Source organism: Salmo trutta, chromosome 18 (assembly GCF_901001165.1).
Source record: "Salmo trutta chromosome 18, fSalTru1.1, whole genome shotgun sequence".
NCBI lineage: Eukaryota > Metazoa > Chordata > Actinopteri > Salmoniformes > Salmonidae > Salmo > Salmo trutta.
Genome location: NC_042974.1, coordinates 36,875,692 through 36,889,737, shown reverse-complemented (window position 1 = coordinate 36,889,737; position 14,046 = coordinate 36,875,692). Strand labels below are relative to the sequence as shown.

General features: G+C 38.2%; 2 protein-coding genes across 2 annotated transcripts; both read left to right on the top strand.

Moving 5' to 3' along the window:
* Nucleotides 1-2,557: 2,557 nt before the first annotated feature.
* On the top strand, nt 2,558-4,291 carry LOC115153251 (homeobox protein HMX3-like). The gene is made up of 2 exons (XM_029698491.1): nt 2,558-3,237; nt 3,594-4,291. Exons 1-2 carry the CDS (start codon nt 2,949-2,951, stop codon nt 4,202-4,204), a joined length of 900 nt encoding a protein of 299 aa, XP_029554351.1. The 5' UTR covers nt 2,558-2,948; the 3' UTR covers nt 4,205-4,291.
* Nucleotides 4,292-11,005: 6,714 nt separating this feature from the next.
* Nucleotides 11,006-13,748, top strand: LOC115153250 (homeobox protein HMX2-like). Its single transcript, XM_029698490.1, has 2 exons — nt 11,006-11,493; nt 12,674-13,748. Exons 1-2 carry the CDS (start codon nt 11,223-11,225, stop codon nt 13,219-13,221), a joined length of 819 nt encoding a protein of 272 aa, XP_029554350.1. The 5' UTR covers nt 11,006-11,222; the 3' UTR covers nt 13,222-13,748.
* The last annotated feature ends 298 nt before the right edge of the window (nt 13,749-14,046 follow it).

Sequence of the window (14,046 nt, the reverse complement as noted above, 5' to 3'; positions counted from 1 at the left end):
GGTGTTGAATGCTGAGCTATAGTCAATGAACAGCATTCTTACATAGGTATTCCTCTTGTCCAGATGGGATAGGGCGGTGTGCAGTGCGATGCTGATTGCATTGTCTGTGGATCTGTTGGGGCGGGAAGCAAATTGAAGTGGGTCTAGGGTGTCAGGTAAGGTAGAGGTTATATGATCCTTAACTAGCCTCTCAAAGAACTTCATGATGACAGAAGTGAGTACTACGGGCGATAGCGAAGAGTCCTAATACTTATGTAAATAAGGTATCTGTTTTTTATTTTTTATAAATTTGCAAAATATTCTAAAAACCTGTTCATGCTTTGTCATTATGGATTGTAGATTGGATTGTAGATTGATGAGGAAAATGTTTTATTTAATCCATTTTAGAATAAGGCTGTAACGTAACAAAATGTGAAAAAAGGGAATTGGTCTTAATACTTTCCGAATGCACTGTATTTACGGAGAGCAATTTCCGTTTCATAACAGATAGCGTCCATTTATTTACAGTAGTGTGATGATTAATTATTGCTTTCTTCACTGGAAATACAGAATGTCTAAAAATGCCAAATATACCAAAAGCTAAATCAAGCAGAGATTTATGACTATTTAACCATGTTAATCATTAAGGAAACATGCTAACTACAAACATTTAACTAGTTTAAGATAATTAATACATCACAACTAGATACAAATATTTTATAACAAATTATTCATTCAAGAGTTGGCTATAACATGAGTACCAACAAAGTGAGTGTGTGTATATGTGTGTAAGTGTTTGTATGTGTGTGTATTATGGGGTTTATTATAATTTCCCATCATAAAAATGTATCTACATTTTTTTTTTTACATATTAGCACAAATTGAACGTGAGATTGTGTTGTTTTGTGAAGTAGTGCGTAGCCATGCTGACAAGTCTTTTGTTGCTCATCCGTCTCCATCTGTGATTAAGGTCCTGCATTTAGCCTTTATTGCCCACAGAGGACGCTGTCCTCTCATTATTCATTTATCATTGGGCATGCTCTAACAAGTAAATGAATATCACTGAGTGGATATACATACCGCATTTACAAAGACTGCAATCTAAAGAACGAATGAACAAAATCGATTTGGTAAAAAAATAATGACTATGCAACACAGAAACATTTTAGACATCCATAAAGTAGAAATATGATTAGAATTACTCATTCATTACATATTTTAGGCTTACAGTTGGCTAACCATGACTGTTTCTGAGACCATTTCAGAATGAATTTCTAAATAAATCAGCAAAAACAAATGATAGTTCGAAAACAGTGTTCAGATCTCTGATGAAACAAAGTAAACACAGATGAGTCTTATTAAATTGTTGGGTTTAATTGTTCTAATTAAGGGGGAAATGTATCAACTGGGTCAGAATGTTGTATGGTTTACCTTTATTGAGGTAAACCTATGTTATAGCATACAAATACACACAATTCAGCATGTGTCCCATGAGCCTTTGTGTCCTAATAAGCAATGCAAATAATTGCAACTTGACTACATTTGGAGTTAGGCAACTGATTAAACATGCGCATCCAATTCACAATCATTTGATTGTAACAATATTTTAATTAGGCTATATCTAAATGTAAGTATAGATTCCTTATTCTGTAAACCTTTCATAATAGGCTTAGTGATAATATGGACATAATTTGCAACCTTTTTCAATAGAATTGTTGGCAGATAGTCCATAGGGGAAAAAGTCTAAATGTTCATCAATTTAACTTATTCACTCCAAATTGTGTCAAAACATGACACCTGTAGGGAAATGATCTTGTCTGTGCTGTAAAAATTAAAGTTTGTATCCTACCCTGTAAAGTTATAATAGCTAGCATATAAACTTAGTCGAATGAATCGTGTAAGTAGAATAGGCCCTATTTAGGTAAATATTTTACACAACATTTTGCGTGTAGCCAATTATGGGAAAAATTTAAAAATGTATTTACTGAGTAATAATCAATGTATGTTTTCCCAAATGTGCTCTAATCCACAATATTCTACTTTGTTGTAGGCCTATCTTCATCTGAGCACATGAGTATTTATTTTGTTGGTGTTTGTGTTATGAAAATGGCCATTTTAAAAAGCAGAACTTACATCCATCCATAGTTTGCCGAAGATTGGTATTGCTCTTTCTGAATCTAAGCTATATTATCGATAACTATGAATCATACCACAACCTCAAAATACCCAAATTAATATTCACTATAATGTTTTCCAATATTAGTATTTATTTATTTTATTTAGCAAATTGTGATAGAGGCATACTCTGCTATTAGACTATAGGCTGTGTTCGGTTAGAGTAATTTGCCTATTGTAGCGTACTTCCAAAGAAGCTCAGGCCAAACATGTCCTTTTGTGCTAACAACCCTGTCCTCATTTGCTACCTAATTGGACTATATAAGACCAATAACACCAGAACGCTACAGCCTACAGCCAAAGCGCAATGTTAGGGTGGACTTCGTTGTTATCGCGTAGCCTACACCCCCTCTCTCTCTACCTCGCTCTCTCTCTGCCCGTCTCTCTCCCCCTCGTTCTACTTCCCATCTCTTCCTTAATCCCATTTGCCATTGTACATGCCCAATCGCCGTATACTTTCCGCATTTAACTTGGATGACATTTTTATTTCATCATTAGCATCCGGCGCCAGACTGACGCGGTGGACACAGTTGCATTTTGACTAAGGAACGCACAAGACTTGGATGCAATATCGATATTATTTTGTTCTCTCTGAAGACTATTTACTTTTCAGATGTGTATTTTATTTTTGACGTTCTCGATCATCTGGTTATCAAGACGATATTCCTAATTTAAAACATCGCAAAGAAGGACAATTACCAGTCTTCTATTTGAATAATATCACTGTTTCTAAGTCTTTTATTAACACTTACATTTGTGGTCTAAGGCATTCGGACCACAACCTCCAAGCAGCAATGCCCGAGACGGCGCAAGAGACGTGCACTCCGGTGAAAGACTCTCCCTTCTTCATTAAGAACTTGCTGAACTGTGATAGTAAACCATCCAAACCAAAGCCCATCTTCGCCTCGGCAAAGGTAGCTTTTGAAGGGGGCTTTTCTCTATCCCAGGTCGGGGACTTCAACTTTCCTCGCTTTGAGTTACCCACACAGAGGTTTGCCTTACCGGCGCACTATCTGGAGCGAGCCTCAGCATGGTGGTATCCCTACACACTCAGTGCAGCCAGTCATCTACACAGAACCGAAGGTAAGTCCATGAACATCTGATTGTCTTCTCTTTCTTTACCTTTTACACTATCAGAAAACGTATAATGTGCGTAATTTGGATAGTGTAAATTGCTATTGATGCTATGGGTTGAGCTTTCATCTGTCAAATGACATTTAAACAAGGATATACTCAGCAAGTATGTTGCCACTTATGATAAGTATTTCATTCAACGTTAGGCCATTGTCAGCATCGTATGTTTCTATTTGTCCTTTACGCGTTCAAGTGAATGGTATAGCCAACTGCTATTTTATATATTTGCTAAAGCATACCCAGTGTCAACGAGGTATTGAACATGCAGTCATGTTTATAACCCATATTTCCTGTCGTCATTTTAGTTGCGGAGAAGGCAAGAGCAAGAGACTCCTCTCCAACCTCGTGCATGGATCGCGACTCGCCAGACCTGGTGCTCAAATCTGACCCAGACGGCAAAGAAGACGAGGACAACAAAAGTGGGGATGAAATAGTTCTTGAAGAGAGTGATCCTGAGGACACAAAGAAAGACAGTGGGGTAGACGACTGGAAGAAAAACGAGGACGGCGGGGACAAGAAAGCATGTCGAAAAAAGAAAACACGCACAGTGTTCTCCCGGAGTCAGGTGTTTCAGCTCGAGTCCACCTTTGACATGAAACGCTACTTGAGCAGTTCGGAGAGGGCCGGATTGGCAGCGTCTTTGCACCTGACAGAGACCCAGGTAAAGATTTGGTTCCAGAACAGACGAAATAAATGGAAGAGACAGCTTGCCGCTGAACTAGAGGCTGCCAATCTGAGCCACGCCACTGCACAGAGGATAGTGCGAGTGCCCATCCTCTACCACGAGAACTCTGCCTCAGAGACTGGCAGTGCCACCGGAAATGTGCCTGTGAGCCAGCCGCTCCTCACCTTCCCTCATCACCTCTATTACTCTCACCCAATCGTCACCTCTGTGCCGCTACTCAGACCGGTCTGAAAAACAAGAGGTTGTTGTCTATATTCCTAACTCGTACAGAACACTACACAATACAAACTAAAACAATATTTTTGTAAAGAAGAAAAATAAAAATAAAAAAGAGAGCCATGCTTTCTGTCAAAGAGGACCTATTGCGCATTTTTATATTAGACTGCAGTTTACATTTTCTCTGGTATAATTTCACACTATTAGCATATTGTTATTATTAATATTAAAAGTATTCTTCTAATTATTGTTATAATAATAATTATAATTAGGCCTATTATTATTAGGCCTTTTGTTATTTTAGCAGCTTTGAGATCATTTCCGCTAAGACTATCCAGTTCACACTGCCCCAAAATACATTTCAGCAAGCCTGTTTCCCCCGCGCAGAACCATGACATTCAGGAAATTACATTGGAGTTCATTTTGTTCAATTTCTATTTACAACGTGTGTTATGACAATTCGGTAACATTGGTTTGTTTTCTATTGGACAATGTTTTGATATGGGCAATACTGTTAGCACTAGCATTTGACCCCAAGTTATGTGATAGACCCATTCAATTCGTTGTGTTTTCTCTTTGCTCAGCTATTTAGGAATGAATATCGGACAGATTATCGAACGGGCTCAACATTTTTGGGGGTTTTACTTAAAGCGCTTTAGCAGGGGACAATCAAGATACACTGTTTTATGTACAATATAATTGTAGCTTATAGGCTTATTGTTTTGATGTACTGACTGTCATTTATGCTTGCTCGACAATGTCCTTATAGCACAACTAAGAATTGAATGTCATTGCCTTTTGTGTTTTTGAAACTTTATCACGGTGTACAAATGTATATGGATATATTGAATCGAGTCAATGAAAGAAGCTACCAGGTGATGCTATTCCTTTGTACAGAAAAACCAGTTTTGATATTGTACTGCTGAATTCTGTTGTGAAATAAATGGAGGTTATTCCATATTTAAATATTTCAAATCAGTGCGTACTCAAGAATGCAAAATGATGTAATTAGGCGTCGTCTACATATGCCTCAGGCATCTATTCAGAAATGTCACATTTTGCCTGTTTGCCTCCCAAACAAATTAGGCTATTTTCGACTTTCAAAACGTCTTCATGAACAGGATGTATTGTTGCATAATGAAAATGAATATAAATAAACAAACAATACAACTTTCCATCAAATCTTTATTATAGACCCAATATAATTGTTGTGGCTTTCAAAATTGGCATGTGTGAGAGGAAATCAATATGCTCCTGGCATATACAAAGAGGAGGATATTCTGCCTAAATACTGTGTCTGATCATAAGTCAATTCCCATTACAGAGGCTCGACTGGGTCTATCTAACAACAAGTGCTACTCGTCTAGCAGACCACGTGGCCGACACTCCTCGGAGACACACTGCCATAGATATCGATGGTTGGCTGAATAAGATTATTACAATTTGGACGCTTGACATATTATATACAGCATATTGAAACATTTATCCTTGGAACAAACACGTTGGAAAATGTGAGTAGACCATGTAGCCAAAGGACATCAGAAAAAATTAGAATGAATCAACATTAAGTATTATGCATATACATTGGCGCAACTTCACAAAGTTAGATATTAAAACCACACAGTAACCTTTTTTATTTGCTTTAATTATGAGTAAATAGTTTAATTTGCCATCCATATTGAATGTAAATGCAGGTAGGCCTATCCCGAAACCACACGCTTATTTTGGTAGACCCATACATTATTATGTGAATGAAGAACCTGAGCAGGTGCGTAATCAACTTGCTGTTATGCACTTTCAAAGTTGTTTTACATTAAAAACATGTATCGGTCAATTAGATGCGTAATTGCCACCATCTTGAGGGAAATGTAGTCTATTCAAAAGACAAAAATTACATTCCCTAGTATTACGCTGTTCAAAAATGTGTGTGTGTGCATGTGTATGCGTGCGTGTGGTGTGCGTGTGTGCGTGCGTGCATAGCTCGAGGCAAATTTTAACATTTCATTTAAAATAGTGTACGTTTAATTTCGCAACAATACTCGTTTTACTTGTGGATGCAGCTTCAATGTTCGTCTTCGGTAACGGTATACCACTGGACAGGTGCAATTAGCCCACCAAATATGCAATTTGTCTTTGACGTAATGGTTGTATTGTCAATTTTGGCTATGTAGTTTCAGCTGGGTCAGCAAAACATAAAGGCCTAGAGTAAGGGTTTGCTCAATTCGTTTTCATGTTCTAAGGGTTTAGATTGGTTGCATCTGGCTATTCACACACCAATGCCAATGTCTCTGCAATGCATGCCTACAATTCACCTGTGGAATGTTGCAAATGGTGGAAAAGATACATTTGTGTTGAGTAGAAAACCTGTGGTATCTTGTGAAAAAGTTATCGATCACCCATAGTCTTTCGATCACCCATAGGCCACATTAATGTTTTAGGGAGTCGAAAGGTTTAGCTATATGACAACGATTGACGTAGACTCTCTCCTCAAACCTTCACAATTTATATCCACGGTATGTTGTGGACTGACTTTTTCCTTTTAATGCATAAAGAAATATACTTTGTTAAATCATAATGTTTCACCGGTTTAATGTCAGTCACTAATTTTTCCTTTATTGTGGACGAGATAAATTGGCTCAAATGACATAGCTGCAACATTAGCCTAATATAAAGTTTTGATGTAGCGAAATATTTAACACATTTATTATCTACAATGTTAGATGGAATAACATACATATCAATGTGCAACGAGTTGACTATAAAATGACTCTTGAAGATTAGACCTACTTTGTTGTTTTATTCAGCATTCCTTCCAGCTGAGTAGAAACCAGTCAACGCCTTGCCTAAAGGTCATTTTCTGATTTTGTCTCTAATGCAGTTATCGAAAACAAATCAGTAGCTACTCTATTATGACCGCATCACTAGACAAAGAGCGCATTCAAATATAGTCTGATAATCACTCATGTATTGACGTATTATATCATGCAAACTCCACATGGACCCATTACAGAGAATTAATAGATTGGGATATATGGTGTTCTTCCCCTAGCACATATTGATCTACAAACGTCTAAAATATTGTTACAGAAAATGGCATTGTTCACGGGCAGTTCTGGTTACGCTCATGACCTTGATTTGCGCGCATAAATTGAAAAAAAAATGACAACTCGATAATTTCCATTTGTAGAACATATTTATGTAAAGTAGAAGGGGCGAGACCAAAAATAGGATAAAGTAGCCTACATTTGCAGGAACAGGGCAACGGACGTAATCGCAGGAAAGTTGAGTGCTGATCAAGTGCCAACAGCTTATTAAGTATTTTCAGCCCTTTCCTGAAACCCTGGGCATCTGTTCACGCATGTGTGATTCATGCAAATATCTGTGGAGATATTGTGTTGCAATTTCTTTACCGTAGGTAGGCATAATTATGTTAATTGAGCTCAAAGGGAAAATCCACTCAAAAATGACCTTTTGGTATTTCTTTTCATTAGTCCACTGTTGATACAGTCCCAAAATGTTGTGCATATCAGATGTCCAGTTTTAGAGATATTGGACTTTCAAGAAGCAAAGTGTCACATCATGATGATGCAAAATGATTAGTCTGGAAAGCTCGAAAAAAAATATCAAAAGTAAGTTTGAGTGGATTTTACTAATTGTTTATACATTGCCACAAGCCTGCATACATTTGTAAATATCGTGGCATCGTTTTGTCAATAATGTATAAAATAAAAACTAACTTTTGGTGTGAAAGGGATAACATGGGCCTTAGCACAACACTTTCTGGACACACTTATTTTTTAGGGAACGGAAATCTTTATACTAGTATCTCATTTGCTTCGGGATTGAATGCGAGCATCAAGATTTTCATAAAAGTTCTATTAAGTGAAACATAGGTTGCGGGGCACCGTCTGATTGGAACAGTTTAAATGTTAATTGTGTTTTTAATTTGACATATAGTTGCTGTGAAGAATGACACCGAAACGCCAAGGGGCGGTCGATTTTCTTAATTTCTCCCCGAGGAATTGATGAGTCTATCAGGGCAGTAGATTGGAAAGCCATTAAAACTCAATGGTGAGGTTGTTAATTGGAACTTGATGGATAGGAGCCCTTGGATAGGCTATACTGATCCAATCTTCTTGACTTTCTGTTTTCCAATAAATTACCCAATTCATTTCCAGCCGAAGATTACATAAATTGTAGCCTACACCTCCAGGGTTCGCGCTCTGTTTTGCTCTTACGACTGCTTCGACCCTCTCTCTCCCTCTCTCCTATTTGAAAAAAGGAGCTGGGCTCGGATCCTTGAATGAAAATCGAAACATAATCAACGTTTATACTTAGAAAATTTATTGATATCATTTTCTCTGGTAATTTCCTTATTTTAGAGTTGGACACATCATATATCATAATACACACGTGTAGGGGTCTTTGTTTAATATTTATCGAAGCTTGATTCTTTGATCAAAGCTGCTCATAACTTCATCTGTCTTTCTAAGACCCCTTTCCCATAGTAAAGATCGTGTTCTGTTATTGCGGTAGGGCTGCAATACAACACCTATCACTGTGATAGAGCACGAAGTTAGACCGCGCAATGATGTTTCTGAAAAAAATATATATAAGTAAAATGTACAAACGTCATGGATAGAAAAAGACTGCATATCAGAGACGTGAATGCAGGATCTTCAGAAACGTTCAAATAAATATGAATGACACAATTACCTTTATGCAGGCATATAGGCCTACAATCCATTATAATGCCATTTATTTATTTATTTTATTAGGCTATTATGAAAAATATATTCAGATTTGTTTAAATAACATCCTAATAACTGTGGAGTTGAATTTGTATTCAAGTGTCGGATTAATTATGTAATGATTTCTTGTTAAGGATAGCTTAGAAGGGTATAATTAAAGCTTTAAAAAGACATCGCTGCTGTTGACAAAGGTCTTTGTTTGAAAAGAGCGCGTATACAATCAGCCCATTTAACTGTCATGGCAGATTTCATGCCTCATGTGTAGTCACCGTAAATCCAGCGCAATCTGACTGCCCTCATATATTACCCCAGTACATGTAGCTAGCCTACGTCTCGGTGGACATAATGCGTTCCTGACAATCATGGTTTCATCATCATCCTCATCAGCACCCTCATCGTCTTCATCATCGTCTTTATTATCGTCATCATTATAATCATCGTCATCCTGTTACTCCTTCCTCCTATCAAAGGATTAACAGAAGCACAATACGAAACAGTATTGAACAGAATAAGGAGAAAGGCTGGGGTCGCCTCCCTTGGCGCAGCAGCATGAGGGTTCGGGCGCTGACATTATGATTAAAGCTGACCGTTTGTAATGTGTCTGGGGTCCCTTAGAAAGCAGTAAAGAGGGATAATGTGCTCGAACTGCGAACTCAAGCCCAGCACCTGCCCCGCCAGACACGATCAGAGAGAGGGAGAGGAGATGCAGGGGCGGGGGTGGGGAGCGCCCCCGCCCTCCAATCAATTAGTCAATCAATTAGCAGGCCTCTACTCCACGCGAGGCAGAATAACTGTAGTAATGATCAAATGAATTCCTAATCGCAGATAATGGACCTGGAATGTGTTTATTATTTTCTGGAGAAAAAAATAGTAAGGTTCCGTATTCGTTTCAGAACTGTGTGTTGGATTATCTGACCAATTTACCATGCACAAGGCTAATCAAATACTTTCCATTCCTTCAATGAACTCATTGTGCAGTACTTGTGTCTACAGTGGCCTGTAATAGCATGGTGTGCATTTCCCCCCGAGGGTGTCTCAGTGGTATGCTATTATTCAGTTGTAACTAATTATGTTAGGGATATGGGGTTTGTTCTTTGAGGGAATCTTCCAAACAAAGTATTTTACACTAGTAAGTGAAAAGGTTTAAATTATAGTCTATATCTACATCTAGAATAATAGACAAGGGGAGAATCATGACCAATCCTAACATCATGCCGATGTGAAACACTATTCTCTCCATTCACATCAATACTATACATCTTGCATGGGAAATAATACGGGTCTGCTACAGTGTAATAACAATGTTTTATGTTGTCTTGCAATAGACCTATTTGTGACAATGTTAATTGGTAAAATTCCATCAACAAAGTATTGAATACTTGTGATTGAAAAAAAGGTAAAAGAAAAATCACTGAAGCTCATCGTTAAAAGACTCCTGGTAACTTCCATGGTTGCACCTGTTTCACATTTTCTCATAGCCTCGTGAGAGGGAAATTCATCCCCAGTCGGTCCTCTTAAATTGTGAATCAGGTCTACGTATTAGGTAAGTCATTTGCTACAGTTCCACGTGTGTAAATATATACACAAAAACAAAACAAACAGGTACAAAAAACGACACACAACATAAGACTCGAAAATTAGAAACCTTTACCTACACAACATTCATAGCCTAAACAATTCTCCCTTTTCAACCAAACGTCCAACGTAATTGAATGTGGGTTATAATAAGAGACACGCTGCATCAGTTTCTAAATGAAAGTCGATGGATACTATGCCTATGCAAAACGTCTTGTGCTGTATATTTCTGGCAGAGAGAGATGTCTGATGAAGTAATATAATAGCCTAAGATGTGTGATTTGTCTGTACCATAAGGCCTATATTTGTCTACCTCCACTATCGGATTCAAATAGGGACGTAAGATGGAATAAACGACAGCCTTTCCTGATCTCCTCTCATCCTATCTCAGAACCTCAACATGAGTTTGAAATTTCCGGGCTTAGTTTGAGCGTGTGATTGGCCCAAGAGGAGCTTACCTACATGCAAATGAGCCAACGCCACAATACTGCCTTCAGTCCAGAGCGCGTGGAAGTAGACCAGGAATACATTCATGTTCCCTGAGCTCCAGGAAAAACCAACCCAAGCACCCCAATTTCTAAAAAGGTTTTACTAAAAAAATACTATTTTCGAATTCTTTTACACAAGAGTCCTCACAGACCAATAATAAGAAAAAAATTATACAAAAACTATACGATATAGCCAAATCTTACTGTTATGAGTCGAGAATGAGTACCACAGAAGACAACGGAAGCAAGTGCTCTTCGGCCCCGATTTCCACCTTCACTATTCAGTCGATATTGGGCAAGTCATCGGAGAAGCCACGGTCCGGGGCGAAGGAGACTTCCAAGGGACTGCAGCTGGCGAGGACGCGCTTGCTCTCGGTTTCTTCGGAAGAGGAGTGCAGTGGTGGGGAGGACTCAGCAGACTGTTTCTGCTCGGATCCTGGTCACAGCGAGCCATGCAACCAACATCAACCACTTAATTTTTCATGTTTAGGTGAGTAGATTACTGAATGTAATTTGTGTTGTGCGTGAAACGTAATAATTTTTGCTTTAAGATAGATTTTTCTTGTATTGATTTTCGTCGCTGACATTTTGCATTTCGAAAATAAACACTTATTTTCCAAGTAAAAAAGTTAAGTAGGCTATATATTGTATACATCTATGTCATCTAACGGGATATTATCATTATTTCTATTATTAGGCTATTATTGTAGCCTAATAATAGATCAACAGTAGACTAAGGTAGGCTAGGCCTAATTATACACGTATTTATGATACATTTAGCATAGTACTTGCTGCAATTTAAGCTTGTAAACTTCGATAACTCTATAGTAGCCTGTTTGTGACTGCAGATAGGTAGGCTATCACTTCACTTTGTTTAATGTGTCGTATTACTGCTAGATCAGCGAACAGGGGAAAGGTCAAATAATTAACAGGATGTTTCCCCCTTCATTCCACATTTAATCGAGTCTTCTAATTGATTAAACATGTTTTCACAATGACTGCACTACATTTCGTCAATTGAGCGTTAAATGTAACCTGATTTAATTAATATTGTGCACCAGGCAGAGTCATATTAAATTGTTTATTTAAAAGGCCACTTACAACCTTTCAACGGTCAATTAATGAGTCAAAGTTCACACTTAATGCACTCTTGTACCGAGTATCGAATAATGTTCTTCTTTTAATAGGGATGTTCTCCAAACCTGGGTAGGCCAAAACAAAGCCTTTGAAAAATAAGGGTGAAACCTTTGAGACATATTCTACATTTTGTGACAGAATTGATAAGCTGATCTGAAGGCAATAGACTAAAGCGTCCAGTAGCATATCTTAAGTTGATGCCTATATCTTGAGGGTAGGCCTACACCATTTATCAATGTTGGTAGGCTATATATGATATCGAGGAGGACATTGGGAAATCAGTGTTGAAATATTTTGAAATTATTTACATTTTATTTCCAACCCACTGGTCTTTATAATGGGGTGGCAGGTAGCCTAGTGGTGTTGGAGTAGTAACCGAAAGGTTGCAAGATCGAATCCCGAGCGAACTCTATCGTTCTGCCCCTGAACAAGGCAGTCAACCCACTGTTCCTTGGCCGTCATTGAAAATAAGAACTGACTTGCCTAGTTAAATAAAAGGTCAAATAAAATACTGGTATTTTTCCCCAATGCAGGTGCAACCAAGGGACTTATTTCAGGCCATGACGGGATTGCACGGCGACCGCACTTGACACAGCCTCTGCTGCAGGATTACAAAGAGGAACAAGAGAGACCATGCAATCCAATGTCACCTATTTCCGAGGAGAGACAGACAGACGGTGCGGACAAGCAGACTAACTCGTCCAAGAAGAAGACTCGTACCGTCTTCTCGCGGAGTCAGGTGTACCAGCTCGAGTCCACATTTGATATGAAGAGGTATTTGAGCAGCTCCGAGCGAGCTTGCTTGGCATCAAGTCTACAGCTAACAGAAACTCAGGTGAAGACGTGGTTTCAGAACCGCAGAAACAAATGGAAGCGACAACTGTCGGCGGAACTGGAGGCTGCGAACATGGCACACGCATCCGCACAGACACTGGTCGGAATGCCGCTTGTTTTTAGAGATAGCTCCCTGCTCCGGGTACCAGTTCCAAGATCTATCGCTTTTCCAACGCCACTATACTATCCCGGCAGCAGCCTACCAGGGTTACCACTGTACAATCTGTATAACAAGATTGAATATTGACTCAATGCCTGTGATGACAGTCCCAAAAAAATAACACGTTAACACACGACAGTACTTTCTTATAAATGTCTGCCAAACTCATGTATATTATATCACTTTATTTGTTTAAAAATTATGTCTTATTATGCAGCAACTGTATATTTTAACAAGAAAGCAACAAGCTTCTCTAAATGTATAAAATACACCATGTGTATAATAATTATTTTGAACCTTGATTTTGCGTTCTTCTCCCTGGTTTAACACGTTATATTGCGGGAATTTAGACACTGAAATACAGATGTTATCAAGTGGACTGTTTCCCAAACGAATTATGAATGCATTCAAACAGTTTTAAATGTAATGTGAATGTGAATATGAAATATTGAGGTCCAACCACCTTAATCTGTTAAAATACTAGAAGAAATTGGGTTTATACATTTGGGGATATGGAAGTGCAAACTCGTTGCTTCGATTTTGGGGAAATGTTATTGTAATCATAGGCCCACCAAATAAACTGCTAATTCAATAAATTTTCTATATCAGTGAAACATGGGTTGGGATTTATTGTACATTGCCCGTTTTTAATATTTATTTCGACATCTCAATTGTGGCATTCAATCCAGTTTTTGAAAAACAGGAAAGGAAAAACCAATTTCATATGTACAATATAAAATAGCTTGCTTATTTAAAATGTTCACACTGCAGCTCAAACATTATCAAAGACAAACCTATATTTGTTATTTTTCTGTGTAACTTTCTGCAATGGACGTTTCAGTCAACATGGCCCTCAGCTACAGTTGGCCAAACTCGCTTCTAAACATATGACTCTGCAACTAACTAGGCCTC